This window comes from Papaver somniferum, chromosome 9 (genome assembly GCF_003573695.1).
Source record: "Papaver somniferum cultivar HN1 chromosome 9, ASM357369v1, whole genome shotgun sequence".
Taxonomy (NCBI): domain Eukaryota; kingdom Viridiplantae; phylum Streptophyta; class Magnoliopsida; order Ranunculales; family Papaveraceae; genus Papaver; species Papaver somniferum.
In genome coordinates this window covers 29,608,898-29,623,524 of record NC_039366.1, presented here as the reverse complement: position 1 = coordinate 29,623,524, position 14,627 = coordinate 29,608,898, and the positions used below count along the sequence as shown (strand labels likewise).

Below are 14,627 nucleotides of genomic sequence, written 5' to 3'. Positions count from 1 at the left end.
ATGCTCGAGATGATACTTTAAGCTTTCAGTTTTGTGAAAAATGTACCACTGACATCTCTGATGTAGTGGAAAAAGATTTCCGTAATGTTTGTTTCTAATCTATAAATCATTTTTAGCATCAAAAGAAAATTGGGGTGGTGAAGAGAATTCCTCTCACACGGAAATCCTACAAACAATACATGTGAATTTTGACAGCAATAATGTGTATCCAAAGTTTGAAACAGTATTTCATTGGGGCGAGTCGGGCGACTATTGGTCGACCATTGTCATTTCAGATGTGTACTATAGAGGTTAGAGAGTTGATTATTTGGGCTAATTCACCCACAATTAGTGTGTATTTATTATACTCACCAAATGTTATGCTTCAAAATGAAAAATAAAATGCAAGTGGCTTAACTTTAATACAAAGGGCTTAGAAGCCAACCAAATAATTACACCTTAATCATCACACCAATGAATTAAAAAAATATTTGATTCTCTTTTTATTTTTAATCATCACATTTGATTCTACTTTCAATTTCAAACCCCCTTTGTTTAATAAATCCTCTTCTTCTCTCGTTGTTCGTGACTGTACAAAACATTAGAAAAAACGAATCATAGATTCATAATCTTTTGGGTTTTGTTATCTTGAAAACATTTTATTAATCTTGTTTTAGTTCAATAAATGTAATTAAGACGGATGATAATTAGTATAATGTCTCTTCATTAATATCTTTCCAATTTCCAACGGCTGTACGTTGTCAGTCAACGTTATTACACCACGACCAAATTAACGGAAAAATACTAGATTCTTTCCTGTTTCTTTCTGTACCTATCAAAACATAGCCGTTAGGAACTAGCACACGTAGTTCCGACATCAAAAGTCTAACTTTTTCCAATCACAGTGTCTGTACCATTGTTCACACTCCGTTCCCACTTTCTATTCCTCTTCATTACCCATCTCTCTTCATTGATTAACTGATACTTTCTTCATCAACCTCAAAAACCCAAATTGAAATCTAAACATGGGTTCTTCAAAAATTTAACAATGGTGAAGTATTCAATCTTACTGTTACTGGTTTTGTTCTTCATAGTAGATGGTGAGAAGACAGAATTTGATTTTGGGAACTTAAGTCTAAAAAGTTTAAAGTTATTGGGAGATGCTCATTTAAACAATGGAACTGTAAGATTAACACGTGATCTTTCCGTTCCAAATTCAGGTTCAGGTAGACTTCTTTACAGTAAACCAATCAGATTTCGAAAAAAACAAGGAGGAACTCAGCAGATTCTTACTTCCTTTTCAACTTTCTTTACTTTCTCAATTACTAATCTAAACCCATCTTCAGTTGGTGCTGGACTTGCTTTTATGATCTCATCTGGTGATGAAACCACCGGAAAATCTGGTGGGTTTCTGGGGTTAGAGGATGATACTTCTGATGACAAAGGGGGGTTTGTTGGAGTTGAATTTGATACGTTAATGGATTTGCAATTTGAGGATGTTAATGGAAATCATGTTGGTTTAGATCTGAATAGTTTAATTTCAGCTAAAGTTGTTGATTTAGATACTGTCGGAATTCATCTCAAGAGTGGTAACAGCGTGAATTCATGGATTGATTATGATGGTCTTGCTCGTCTTCTTAATGTATCGGTTTCATATTCCAATATCCGGCCTAAAACACCTCTTTTTTCGTTTCCTGTTGATTTGAATCGGTTTGTGGAAGATTATATGTTCGTGGGGTTTTCTGCTTCCACTCAAGGTAGTACTGAGGTTCATAATATTGAATGGTGGAGTTTTAAATCTTCTTTTGATACGTTTTCGGAGTCTGCGGTAGCCCCGTCGTCACCTTCAGCTGGTGGTGATCATGTTGGTAACGTTACCAGCTCCACGGCGCCGTCGTCTGCTATTTCGGTAGCTCCTACAAGTGGTGGTTCTGTTCCAAGCTACAAAAACCCGGGTAACATTGGTAATTCTTCCTTGAGAACCAAATCCATGCTGATTGCAGGGGTTATAACTATTGGGGTATTGTTTCTTATAATGGTTGCTTGTTTACTGATTTGGGTAGTGACGAAAAGAATTAAATTCAGGGAGAAAGCAGCAGATTCTATATCTCTGGAGATTGTCAAAACCCCAAAAGAGTTCAGTTACAAAGACTTGAAATCTGCCACAAATTGCTTCAATTCGTCGAGAATTATCGGGCATGGTGCATTTGGAACTGTCTATAAAGGTGTAATGCCCGAAACAGGATCGATGATAGCTGTGAAAAGATGTAGGCATAGTGGTGGTCAAGGTAAGGCGGAATTTTTATCCGAACTTTCGATAATTGGAACCCTGAGGCACAGAAATCTTGTTACATTACAAGGTTGGTGTCACGAAAAAGGCGAAATTTTACTTGTCTATGACTTCATGCCTAATGGGAGTCTCGATAAGGCTTTGTTTGAAGCTAAATTTCCATTACCATGGCCGAGCAGGAAAAGAGTTTTAATGGGTGTTGCTTCAGCTTTAGCCTACTTGCATGAAGAATGTGAAAGCCAAGTAATTCATAGAGATATCAAAGCTAGTAACATTATGCTCGACGAGTTTTTCAATGCCCGGGTAGGTGATTTCGGACTAGCAAAACAGATTGAACATGATAAATCTCCCGATGCAACAATTGCTGCTGGAACAATGGGTTATTTGGCACCTGAATATCTTCTAACAGGAAGAGCCACTGATAAAACAGATGTTTTTAGCTATGGTGCTGTTGTTCTTGAGGTGATCACTGGAAGAAGACCCATTGAAAGGGATGTCGGTAAAATTGGTGGGGTTGGAGGTAGCACTAGTTTGGTTGAATTTGTATGGAATTTACATAGAGAAGGAAGATTATTAGAGGCAGTTGATGCTAGAATCAGAGGTGAATTCGATGAAGAAGAGATGTTGAAAGTGTTATTGATTGGATTGAATTGTTCAAACCCTGATCCGGTTGCTCGGCCTACAATGAGATGTGTTGTTCAAATGTTTTTAGGCGAAGCGCAAGTTCCAATTGTTCCGAAAACAAAACCTTCATTGTGTTTCAGTACTACCCATCTACTGTTGAGTTTGCAGGATAGTGTTTCGGATTGCAACGAGATGATCACCATTTCTACCTCGTCTTCTTCGGATAACAGTTTTCATGGGGGTGGAAATTATATCTTATGAGTTATTATATTTATCAAATTTATTTGTAATCTAAGAGTATATATATAGGCAATTCTTGATTTATTTATGTATGTAGCAGAGAATAAGAGCAATGTAAACAAGTTCATTTGGATCATATCTTTATTAATGACTACAATATATGTTCTTTGGTCGCATCATGTTGTTCGTTGTTGCATTTCTCATCCTGTTGTTAATGTAATGTACTATGTATATGGTGCAGATGGCTTCATGGAATTGGAAACGCATTTACAGGTAAGAGAACTTAGAATCTTAATCTTTGTTGGTTCCATTGCATTTTTCTCACCACCCTATTAAATTATTTCTTTGATGTTGTTGGACTTAGTTATTGATCCAAATCTGATTGCCTGTAAATTTACAGATATGTTTGTGTCTGGCGTGCGATTACTGGGGTGGAGTTAGACCTGGTGCCACTGGAATGGAACACTATGAATCTAAGATGATATACCCAATTTCATTCAGTCCAATGAACCTTGTGATGCTTTTAACAGCATTGCGAAAAATGGTGTTGGTCTTGTGAATCCCGAGAAAATTTTGAACTTCTACAATGAACTCCACTCGTATCTTGCATCTGCTGGTATCGAATGGAGTTAGAGTAGATGTTCAGAATATCCTTGAGACACTAGGAGCAGGACATGTTGGAAGAGTTAAACTATCCAGGAGGTACCATCAGGCATTAGAGGCTTCAATCTCTGGAAACTTCCGTGACAAATTGCTGTAAGTGAAATTGTAAATGGTTTGTCAGCACTCGCAAGACAAATTGCTGTAAGTCTTCTTACATTGATATTTCACTACTAATACTAGTCAATTGATAAGACCAGAACTGAACATTTTACCTCAAGTTCACTTCATTGTTATAGGTAGGAACTAGGAGTCCCCCCGTTATAGCAGGTTGGGCTCTTTATATATGCAAGAGATGGTTACTGTACTGTATTTTAATATGTAATCTGGGCACTTGATTGAGGAAATGCAATGTCAAATTGTATTTATCTGAGTAATTTCTATCAAGGAAAGAATACATGACCAGGGTGTATTTCGTGTATCGCGACTTTGCTTTTACCCCCATAATAGTTTGGTTAATGTCTATAAAGAACATCATACAAAAACTAAGCTTAGAGCCTTATCTGATTTTTGAACAGGATGCACATTAGCAGCATTTCGTTTGCCCGTGGGACAGCCTCCATGACAACTCAGCCTCTACCATCCCTGGTATCATCCTGCACACTTTAAACAAAATTGACTCTCATTGCAATGTTTATATGTTTGAATTAACTAGACAGCATATTTGTGCTACTTCGGATGGTCAATGTTTTAGTCTGTTAAGTTAATTCAAACTTATGATGGTTACAGGTATGTGCAGGGCAATATATGCTGTCTGGAACTATTCCTTCAGGCCTTCTTCTAGAAAAGAAGTTGGCTTTTTAAGTAGGTTTCTCATTTCTCCTGTATGCATTAACTTTTTTCCGTGGCATATAATCATTAGAAAGGATTTTGTAAAGCTGGCCGCAGACGTACACCATGCCTTTACACCTTAGTAACAGTGCATCAACTGTTAGTCTACTTGCTTCTAATCTCTATATGCACATTGACAGTATGTTATTATTGGCCTCATTTCTGTAGAGAAATCTTGGAATAGAGCATATTTGAGCTAGCATTAGTCTAATTAGGTTCATAAGTTTCCATTGGACTGTTTTTCTATCAAAGGTACTTACAAATCCTTCAATTTTCTTGATGCGCAGCTACTCTGGAAACCCCGATCTCGACAAAGAAGGAAGTAAACGCTACAGCACGAGCATTATTGTTCTGCTTTTAGCTGTTGTGATCCTTTTTGTACTCTGTAGGAAAAGAAAAGGAAAAAGCACTTCCAGAGAGAAAGGCCTAAAACTGAACCTTCTGCAACTTCTTTTAACAGCAGCTTCCATCCCCGGACTAGCCGGTGTAACTTGTGTGTAAGAAAAGAAAAGTTTGTCACATGTGGATACTATTCTTGTACCTGTCAGTCAAGTTAGTTAGTCTTATAAAGTTCTTGTTGTTATAATCATTGTTGCGTCCTTCTTTTAATCAAAAGAGATTAAAAGGTCCTATTCACATATCCTTTAATCCAGACAGAAAGTTAAAGAAAAAGAAAGACTGTTCTTCATTTCTCGTTCTCTAGCAAAGAAAGTGAAACTGAAAATGAAAAAGCCTTACTTATTGATTATGATATCAATCTCTTCTCTTCTTTGCATACACTGAAAAAACAAACAAGATCAGGCACGCGAACGCGGGCAAGAGAATGAAAAAGCTTTACTTATTGATTATGATGATATCAATATGTTCTCTTCTTTGCATGATCTACTCTAGTAACGCTCAACTGTCAGGTAAATTTTTACAGAAACTCTGTTAGATGTCAGTATTCGATTTTGGTAACCGTATTGAGAATGTTGATACTTATTGCATATTCAAATGTTAATTCTTGGAAAATCTATGGAACTGCACAGGTTTTGTGAGCTTAAATTGTGGTGGAGAAGAGGATTCCACTGACATCATAGGACTTGAATGGAAATCCGACAACCAATTTCCATTTGGTGAGCGGGCAACAATTTCAGTTCCGAATGAGTTACGGAAACAATACATGTCAGTGAGATACTTCCCGGCAGATGCAAGAAAGTATTGTTATACGCTTAATGTGAAAAGAAAAACTCGGTATCTTATAAGAACAACCTTCTTATATGGGAATTTTGATAATGGTAATGTGTATCCAACGTTTGATATTTCACTTGGGGCGACTCATTGGTCGACGATTGTCATTTCAGATGCTAATACTATAGAGGTTAGAGAGCTGATTATTTTGGCTAATTCACCTACAATTAGTGTGTGTTTGTCTAATGCTACAACTGGGCAACCATTTATCTCTACTATTGAGCTCCGGCAATTTAATGGTGCCATTTATTATACTCATGGACAAGAAAATGAATTCTTTCTTTCCGTGTCTGCAAGAATTAACTTCGGTGCACTCACTCAAGATCCAATCAGGTATGCTTCAAAATTGTACTCCGAAAAGCGTTCTTCTTTTAGCTTGATTTTCTAAGTTCTCAAGTAAAACATGAGCTGATTATTTCAGGTATCCGGATGACCCTTTTGATAGATTATGGGAGTCAGACTCTCTGCAGAAACCAAATTACCTTATTAATGTTGCTCCCGGAACTAAGAAAGTATCTACTAATACGCCTATCAACGTTGATAGAGATGAAAGACCTCCTGAGAAAGTGATGCAGACGGCTGTAGTTGGCACAACTGGGTCGTTAACTTACCGGTTGAACTTGGATGGTTTCCCAGGCTTTGGATGGGCAGTCTTTTACTTTGCTGAAATCGAAGATTTGAGTCCAAAGGATACCAGGAAGTTTAGCTTAGTAATCCCAGGCATGCCTGGCGTCAGCAAAACAACGATTGACATCCAAGAAAATGCCAAAGGGAAGTTTCAGTTGTATGAAAAAGAATTTACCAACATTTCACTCCCTTTGGTATTCAATTTCAAATTTGGAAAAGCTTCTGGTTCGACTAGAGGACCTCTCTTGAATGCTATGGAGATAAACAAACACTTGAAAATAAACCCCGGTTCAATAGATGGTAATGTCATCAATTCCTTGCTAGCTTGTTCACCATCTGAAAGATCCAACAATTTTTATTTTTATTTTTGCTTCAAGTACTTGCATTTCTAATATTTAGCTTTTATGACTTCTAGCAACCGTTATGGCTAGTTTAGCTTCACATCACTCGTCAGCTGATTGGGCGAAAGAAGGTGGTGATCCATGCTTGCCTGTTCCATGGTCATGGGTGCAATGCAACTCTGACCCCCAACCGAAGATTATCTCAATGTACTCGAGGATTTTTCTCTGCTCCTAATTGTAAACTATGTAGCTTAATTGTAATAAAGATCTTTCTAACAACTAATCTCGTGCTCCTATTTTTCGCAGTACTTTGTCTAAGAAAAATTTGACAGGAAACATCCCGTTGGAGCTCACAAAGTTGCAAGGATTAGTTGAGCTGTAAGGCTACAACATGTTCTTAAGTTATGTCAGGTTTTTCATGGTTGCATTTCTCATGCTATTGTCAATGCATTATACTGTGGTGCAGATGGCTTGATGGAAACTCACTTACCGGTCGAATACCCGATTTCACTGCATGTACAGATTTGAGGATCATGTAAAGCCAATTTTTAGTCTTTCTGGTGTTAGCCTTTCAAAAAAAAAAAAAAAAAAAAATTATATCAGAAGGTTTGACATTTTTGTTTAATGTTTACTGTAGCCATCTGGAGAACAACCTCTTGACTGGAGAGATCCCTTCATCTCTGACGAACCTGCCAAAATTGGAAGAATTGTAAGTTTCTCAAATCTTAGAGTACCTTATATTGGCTGGAAGTCTTAGGGCCTGTTTGGTACAGTTTTGAAAAACAGTTTTCAAAAATAGTTTTACACTGTTTTAAAAACATACCCTTTTTTCCTTGTTTTCATTTTCTAAAAATTGTTTGGTAAACTGTTTTTGAAAACAAGGAAAACCAACTAAATCGGATTAAATGTAAAGATTCGTCTAAGAGATAGTGATGTTAGCCATGACTCACTTGCAGTCATTCCCCATCTCTTACTTTGTTCTGAAAAGAAAAAAAGAATAAAAAAAAGAAAAAAAAGAGAAAACACAGAAAACAATAATTTGTTGTTTTCATTTTTTTGTTTTTAAAAACAGAAAACAGATAGAAAACATTTTCTGAAAATGTCCTTACCAAATGCGTTTTCTCCTGTTTTCTGTTTTCTCTGTTTTTAAAAACAGAAAACTGTTTTTGAAAACTATTTATGTTCTGATTTTTATTTATGATGGTTGCAGGTACTTGCAGGGAAATATGTTGTCTGGAACTATTCCTTCAGACCTTCTCGAAAACCAGAAATTGGTTTTTAAGTAGGTTTCTTGTTTTTCTTGTATGTATAAACATTTTTATTGAACATTTTTTTGGTCCCAAAGTTGATCCTGTAATTTTTATCTGCCGCATAGCTACTCTGGAAACCACGATCTTAACAAAGAAGGAAGCAACTGGCACGGCTTAAGCATTGTTATTGGTGTATCAGTTGGGGTCGCTCTTCTGCTTTTAGCTGTTGTGATCATTTCCTTACTCCGTATGAAAAGTAAAGGGAAAAGCACACCCAGAGAGGTCTAACATTCAAAACCTTACTCTCTAGCTGCTTATCTTTGTCTAGTTTGGCTTCTTGGTCAAACAGTTGACCCAAAACTGACTTCTTGACCGTTACTTTATATTTATTTTCTGAAATTAATCTATATTTGACTGACCGCTTGAACTACCGTTAAATATGTCCTAAGCATGTGATTTGAAAATCAGAATATGGGCCTTGATCAAGGCACGCCTCACTCTCAGCATGTCCATCAAGACGAACCAAGGAGGAGTAGGGGTTCTGCATCTAGGGGTGCTCCACATATTGTTGGTAAGGTGGAGTCATCTAATGATGAAGTAGATGTTCCTCGCCAAGCTCGGGACCAAGGTGCTCCACGTACTCGTGAACAAAGTAAAAGAGCTCGAGCAGGAAAGACCCGTGATAGAGGTCGTGGAAATATAAAAGCGCTCGAGCAGGAAAGACCCGTGGTAGGTCTAAAATTGAAAACCTTAGGGCCCGTTTGATATAGTTTTGAAAAACACTTTTCAAAAATAGTTTTCCACTGTTTTAAAAACATACCTTTTTTTCCTTGTTTTCATTTTCTAAAAATTGTTTGGTAAACTGTTTTTGAAAACAAGGAAAACCAACTAAATCGGATCAAATGTAAAGATTCGTCTAAGAGATAGTGATATTAGCCATGACTCACTTGCAGTCATTCCCCATCTCTTACTTTGTTCTGAAAAGAAGAAAAGAATAAAGAAAAGAAAAAAAGAGAAAACACAGAAAACAATAATTTGTTGTTTTCATTTTTTTGTTTTTAAAAACAGAAAACAAATAGAAAACATTTTCTGAAAATGTCCTTACCAAACGCGTTTTCTCCTGTTTTCCGTTTTCTCTGTTTTTAAAAACAGAAAACTGTTTTTGAAAACTATACCAAACAGGACCTTACTCTTTAATTCTTTATTCAATTTAGCGTTTTCATTATCCATGGATGCACCTAGTTACGTTTAGTTTATTCAATTTATCGTTTTCATTATCCAGGGCTATGGCTAGTTCGGTTTCTTGGTTTTGTCCAGCACCCTGACAAAGAAAATCTATATTATTCCACTCAAGTGACCTTTTTTTCATATTAAATACATTCCCTTCAAAATTAACCTTTACCATTAAACAATGTCATATTTGATAGTCATGTTATATTTGTTAGTTAAGCGTTTTAAAATATTATTCAATGGTATAAAGTTTACAATCGTTTCTATTACTCCCTCCGTCCTTAATTAGATAACCTACTTGGTTTTAAGTTTTGTCCCATAAATAGATGACCTATTTTTGTTACTATAAGAAATATATATAATTTGATAGTTATGTTTATATTCGTTACGTAGGTGTTTTAAAATGCTTTTCAACGGTATAAGGTTTACGAAAAACCGTGATATAGTTTAAGAGATAAACCATTTCTAAGTTTTACTAACATTCTTGTCTTAAAAATTGTGCAAACTACAACTAGGTCATCTAATTAGGGACGGAGGGAGTATATCCTTAGATTGTGCCTACTAGGTCAACTTTGGTGGGAAGGAAGGAGTATTTACCTATAATAAATAGTTGGGTATATTGACATTGGGCCATTAAATGGTACATCTTTGTGATTAGGTCCCAACTCTATCAAGAGTTGTGTTCGGGTCCGGTCAACAGTTGACCTTATATTGACCCCTTTGACGTTAGTTTGTTTTTATTTTCTAAAAATCTTTGAAACCTATTTGATTCAATATGGTTGTTGATTACATGCCTCATTATCAGCATCTCTATCAAGATGAACCAAGAATTTCCGAGAGGAATAGGGGTTCTTCATCTAGGGACACTCCGCCTTCATCTAGGGAAACTCTGTCTATTGCTAATGAGGTGGAGTCATTTACCGATGAAGAGGATGTTCTCGGCCAAGGTCGGGGTGTTCGCGGTACTCGTCAACAAAGTAAAGAGCTCGAGCAGAAAAGACTCATGTAGAGGTGTGGCTAACTAATGACGAATGAATGAATTTTCTTGACTTTGTAGTGGTGTTTCATTATGGATCTTACGCACATTGAATTTGTTTTAAGTTATGAATCTGTCGTAATGTAACTTGGTTATGAATTTTTAGCATAGATATGGATTTTTAGCACAATTTTTTGTTTTAAATGATAAATATTAACTAGACGTGAATGATTTTTTTGTTTTAAATGATAAATATTAATTAAACGTGAATGAAATTGTTTGCAATGGTTTAAGTTATTTACTAAGATATACTTTCTCATCTCCAAATGGGATGTGTAGGATGAGATTCCTTAACATCGGACAATTGCTTTTGAAATTAATCAACTCTTTGAAGAGCTTATCGAATCATTTCAAATGACTTCGAATGATCTTCCATTATGATTACCATACAATGCCACAAAGACTATAAATATACGGTTTCAAAATTAAAACTGATTCTTTGTTTGATCCAAGCTAATATCAAGACCCTCATCGTGATCGTGTGTCATGTCCCTAGCCATGACATATCCTCTTATGGGCCACCTAACAGTTGAGTTGTCGTTAGTTAGTAGTCGAGTGCCTTAATAGTTTTTACTCTTCACGTGCATGTTGTTGTATTTAGTCGTATCCTGCTCTTCTTTGGTTGTTATGAATTATTAGTAAAAGAAATATCTTTCTCTTCTGTTATTATGTTCATCTTTTCCCCTTCCGAGTAATTCTTATCTCTTCATTCTATGCTTCATTCTCCTCCTTTCATTTCTAATCTCTTCTGATATCTCATCTTTACTTCAGTCCTTCTCTGTTTTATTACGTGAATGTGTTGGATGACGCCTTTGTATGTGTATACCACTACAAATCGGTACCAGAGCTGTAACGTCCTCATTAAATATTTTTTTCTCTCTCTCATGACGAATAGAGATGCAGTCGATGAACTTACTAAGAAAATAGAAGATCTCACCCAGAAACATGTTGAATTTTCTCAAAACCAAGAAAAATTATCTCAAAAACATGATGCTCTTCTTCAAAATGTCACATACAACTATAAAAAACCTTATGATGAACACATGAAAGTTAAGAGAGAAATGTTTTCCCAAATCCTCGAAAATAATAACAGATCCTTTAATCACCGAGAGTTTCAACAAGATATTCCTGGGAGTTTACTTGGTACACCTCCAATTTCTAATACAAATTCGAGATCTAATTTCACATACGAAGGGAGTCACTCACATCGAAATGTAGCTGGTTTAGGTGCAGGCAGTTACCATCAACCAAAACCAAAGGTGGAATTTTCTAGATTTGATAGATAGAAACCAAGGTCATGGATCAGGAAGTGCATAAAATATTTTCAAATCCATCACATGGATGATGATCAGAAGGTAAATCTAACTTCTCTTTATTTATAGGGTAAGGCTGATGTTTGGTTTCAAGATTATCAAGTGTGTAAACAAGCAGTTGTCTCGGAAAATTTCCTTAAAGATATTTGTACTCCTTTTCAAGAGATTGGACATGATGATATTGTGGGTGAGTTTAATAAACTGAGTCAAATCGGATCTGTTCTTGACTACCAAGAGATATTTGAAGAATTAAAGACTTTAATGCTGGCTAAGAATTGTCATCTCACTGAAGCATATTTTACCTCTAGTTTTGTTAGTGGACTTAAAGAGGAACTACGTATGTATATACAAATATTTTCTCCACAAACACTGGACCATTCTATTTATTTGGCAAAGATGCAAGAGTACTTATTAGAAAATTCTTTTAAGAAGAATAAGGGGTTTCATAGACCATCACCATTATATGTTCCTTCACATTCTTCTTCTAGCATGAACTTTACATCTACTAGCACAAGTCTAAGGGTGCCACTTAAACCAGTTTCATATGGTATTACAAAACAAGTCCTTCAATATCCCATATTAAAAAACTTTCTTATGCTAAAGTGAGAGCTAAGAGGGACAAAAGGCTTTGTTACAATTGTGATGAAGAGTTCTCAGTTGGCCATAAATATGTTAAGCAACAGTTATTCATGTTAGCAGCAGATGAAAATGAAGGAACTACTTCTGAAGTTACATCACCTGTTGCTTCTATACATTTAGTCCAAGAGTCTGAGGAAGCAGTTGAGATTTCACTTCATGCACTCTATGATAATGTTTCTCACACCACAATTAAAATTCATGATCTATTTAAGAAGAAAAAGTTGAGCATCCCCATTGATAGTGGTAGCATACATAGTTTCTTAGACTCAAATGTTGTTAAGTTTTGTGGAGCTCTTATGACTCCTGTTGTTTCCATGCAAGTAGTTGTGCGCCTGATGGTAACAAATTAAATAGTGATACTAAATGTACTGATCTCAAAAGGGAAATGCAAGGTCATGAGTTTCAGTTTCTCACTAAGCAAGGATTCAAGACCTTATTGACACTTTATTGTATTTTTTTTCATATTTCGATTCTTTGTTTTTAGCGAGATTTCGTTCATGTGAGGGATTGTTGGATAAAATGTGTTTAAATAAATATTTTTTCGCATTGGTGTTGTTTGATCTTAGGACCTAAGAGTTTTATGGATGCTCACTCATTTTGTTTGAGTGAATGAAACTCTTTAGTCCTACATTGGGTATACTATAGAATGATTTCCTCCATATATACTATTATGGACAATAGTCCAATATACAATATAGATGGGCGTGCACGGCCGTCCGAATACTACGTCTCCTCATATATGCCATATGCATGTTTTATTTATGGGAAAATTCAATTTTCATTTTTGAATTCTTTTACAAGAAACAAAACTTGTTTTTGTAAGAAAACTTAAACCTACCTTAATTTGCAAGCAACCTTCTCTTCTTTCCGGAAGCGGCTACTATCCTGACTTTTTTTCCCTAACCTCTCGCTTTGTTTTGCGCATTGCTTGTTTAATTCTTTTCAATCCAGTTGCTAGGTTCAGAGAGTGAGTATTTTATGTTATGCTAATACAAGCTATATCGGGCAGTCTTATCATAGTAAAGTCGGGGTATAGCATTGCTCACTCTTGAGTATGCCCGCGAAATAATTAATGTGTAAACGAAGAACCCATGATTTTTTTCCTCGTCAAGTTGTTTGTGGTAGAGTTATTTTAATTCATTTCTTTATATATACTTTGATATATCTAACATTATTGTTCATTGTCTCAATATTCTAGCACCTTCTTCTCTTGTTCTCCTCGTTCCCCCGTTCTCATCATTGACTTGTAAAAATCACAGTCATGGTGTAGGTCACTCAACATTCTTTTCCTTAAGTAGGTGTATTGTTCCACACCGTAATCTTTCGCCCCCACTAAAACATCTAAGTTGTTCCACAACGACATGGTAACCATAATTCCCTTCTGCATCAACACCGTCGGTGGATTTAATGTAGTCACGAACGATATCGGGAAGATACTCCAAATAATCTTCATAAATGATGTAGGTAGGGCGGTAAGAAGATATTTTCATAATAGATAACCCTTAAACCATGATCTGTTGATATACGGCATAGATCTGGATGATTGATGGAAGAAACACCAAACATATACTATACTTCTCGCTCCCACAAAATGCAAGCGCTAAGCCAAGCAAGTTAGAGATTCTTCCAGGGCAAACTGAAAGACAAGCGATCATTTCTGTTCATGAGCAGTAAGAACAAAGGCGAGCATTGATGCAGCAGGAGAAAATCTAGCTTCGTAATTGTTTATATAGAATCTTTCTTTAAGTACGAAGCAAGAGCAAATCTTCTATCTGACTGAGTAAAGTGGCATGTTAGATCAGGAATAAATCGTACAATCAATAACGGGTGACCCGATGAAAAAAATTGGATCACTTCTTATGGATTCGTTGAGAATGATTTTGGTATAGTTCATGGCCTATTAGAAGTAGAAGGCGTTGTTAGAGCATCGCTCGGTCGAACTCATAAGTGTTTCTATCTCAATATTGTTGGCAAATTTAATTGTCAAAACCATATCTTGATTTCTAGTCTACAATTAGTTAAGTCTCGGACTAAGATAGAAATGTAGTTGAGAAATAGTGGATCACGGCAGTCATCATTGCGTTCTACCGTTTAAAGGCGAAGATCAACCGAAGCTTTTGGAGAACTTCATCAACAAAAGGTAAGTGAAGACTGAACCACCTATTCTCAGGTTATATTCACTTTTTTTATCATCGAGACAATGTCGCATAGATTAAACTATTATGCATAGACAAGAATTTCGAGTCAAGTTTATCTTGATAATAAGTTCTCGAAATATAATGACTAAGCTTAATGAATATTTGTTCATACTTGATGAATTTCGGTTAAGGGCAATTT

The 14,627-nt window shown here is 36.0% G+C and overlaps 2 protein-coding genes across 4 annotated transcripts; both read left to right on the top strand.

The window, feature by feature from the left end:
• The first annotated feature begins 898 nt into the window (after positions 1–898).
• LOC113307555 (L-type lectin-domain containing receptor kinase VIII.1-like) lies at positions 899–3,309 on the top strand. Its single transcript, XM_026555992.1, has 2 exons — positions 899–1,943; positions 2,043–3,309. Exons 1-2 carry the CDS (start codon positions 1,028–1,030, stop codon positions 3,152–3,154), a joined length of 2,028 nt encoding a protein of 675 aa, XP_026411777.1. The 5' UTR covers positions 899–1,027; the 3' UTR covers positions 3,155–3,309.
• On the top strand, positions 3,304–10,506 carry LOC113307554 (probable LRR receptor-like serine/threonine-protein kinase At1g67720). 3 transcript variants are annotated; one of them, XM_026555990.1, is made up of 15 exons: positions 3,304–3,406; positions 3,534–3,889; positions 4,312–4,381; positions 4,523–4,597; positions 4,912–5,532; positions 5,653–6,187; positions 6,276–6,781; positions 6,897–7,029; positions 7,129–7,200; positions 7,289–7,357; positions 7,460–7,531; positions 8,033–8,104; positions 8,198–8,354; positions 8,541–8,801; positions 10,108–10,506. In XM_026555990.1, exons 5-15 carry the CDS (start codon positions 5,448–5,450, stop codon positions 10,309–10,311), a joined length of 2,166 nt encoding a protein of 721 aa, XP_026411775.1. In that variant the 5' UTR covers positions 3,304–3,406; positions 3,534–3,889; positions 4,312–4,381; positions 4,523–4,597; positions 4,912–5,447; the 3' UTR covers positions 10,312–10,506. The 3 variants fall into 3 exon arrangements, with proteins under 3 accessions (XP_026411775.1, XP_026411774.1, XP_026411773.1); XM_026555989.1 differs by having other exon boundaries at positions 3,534–3,937; XM_026555988.1 differs by having other exon boundaries at positions 3,534–4,381.
• Positions 10,507–14,627: the final 4,121 nt, after the last annotated feature.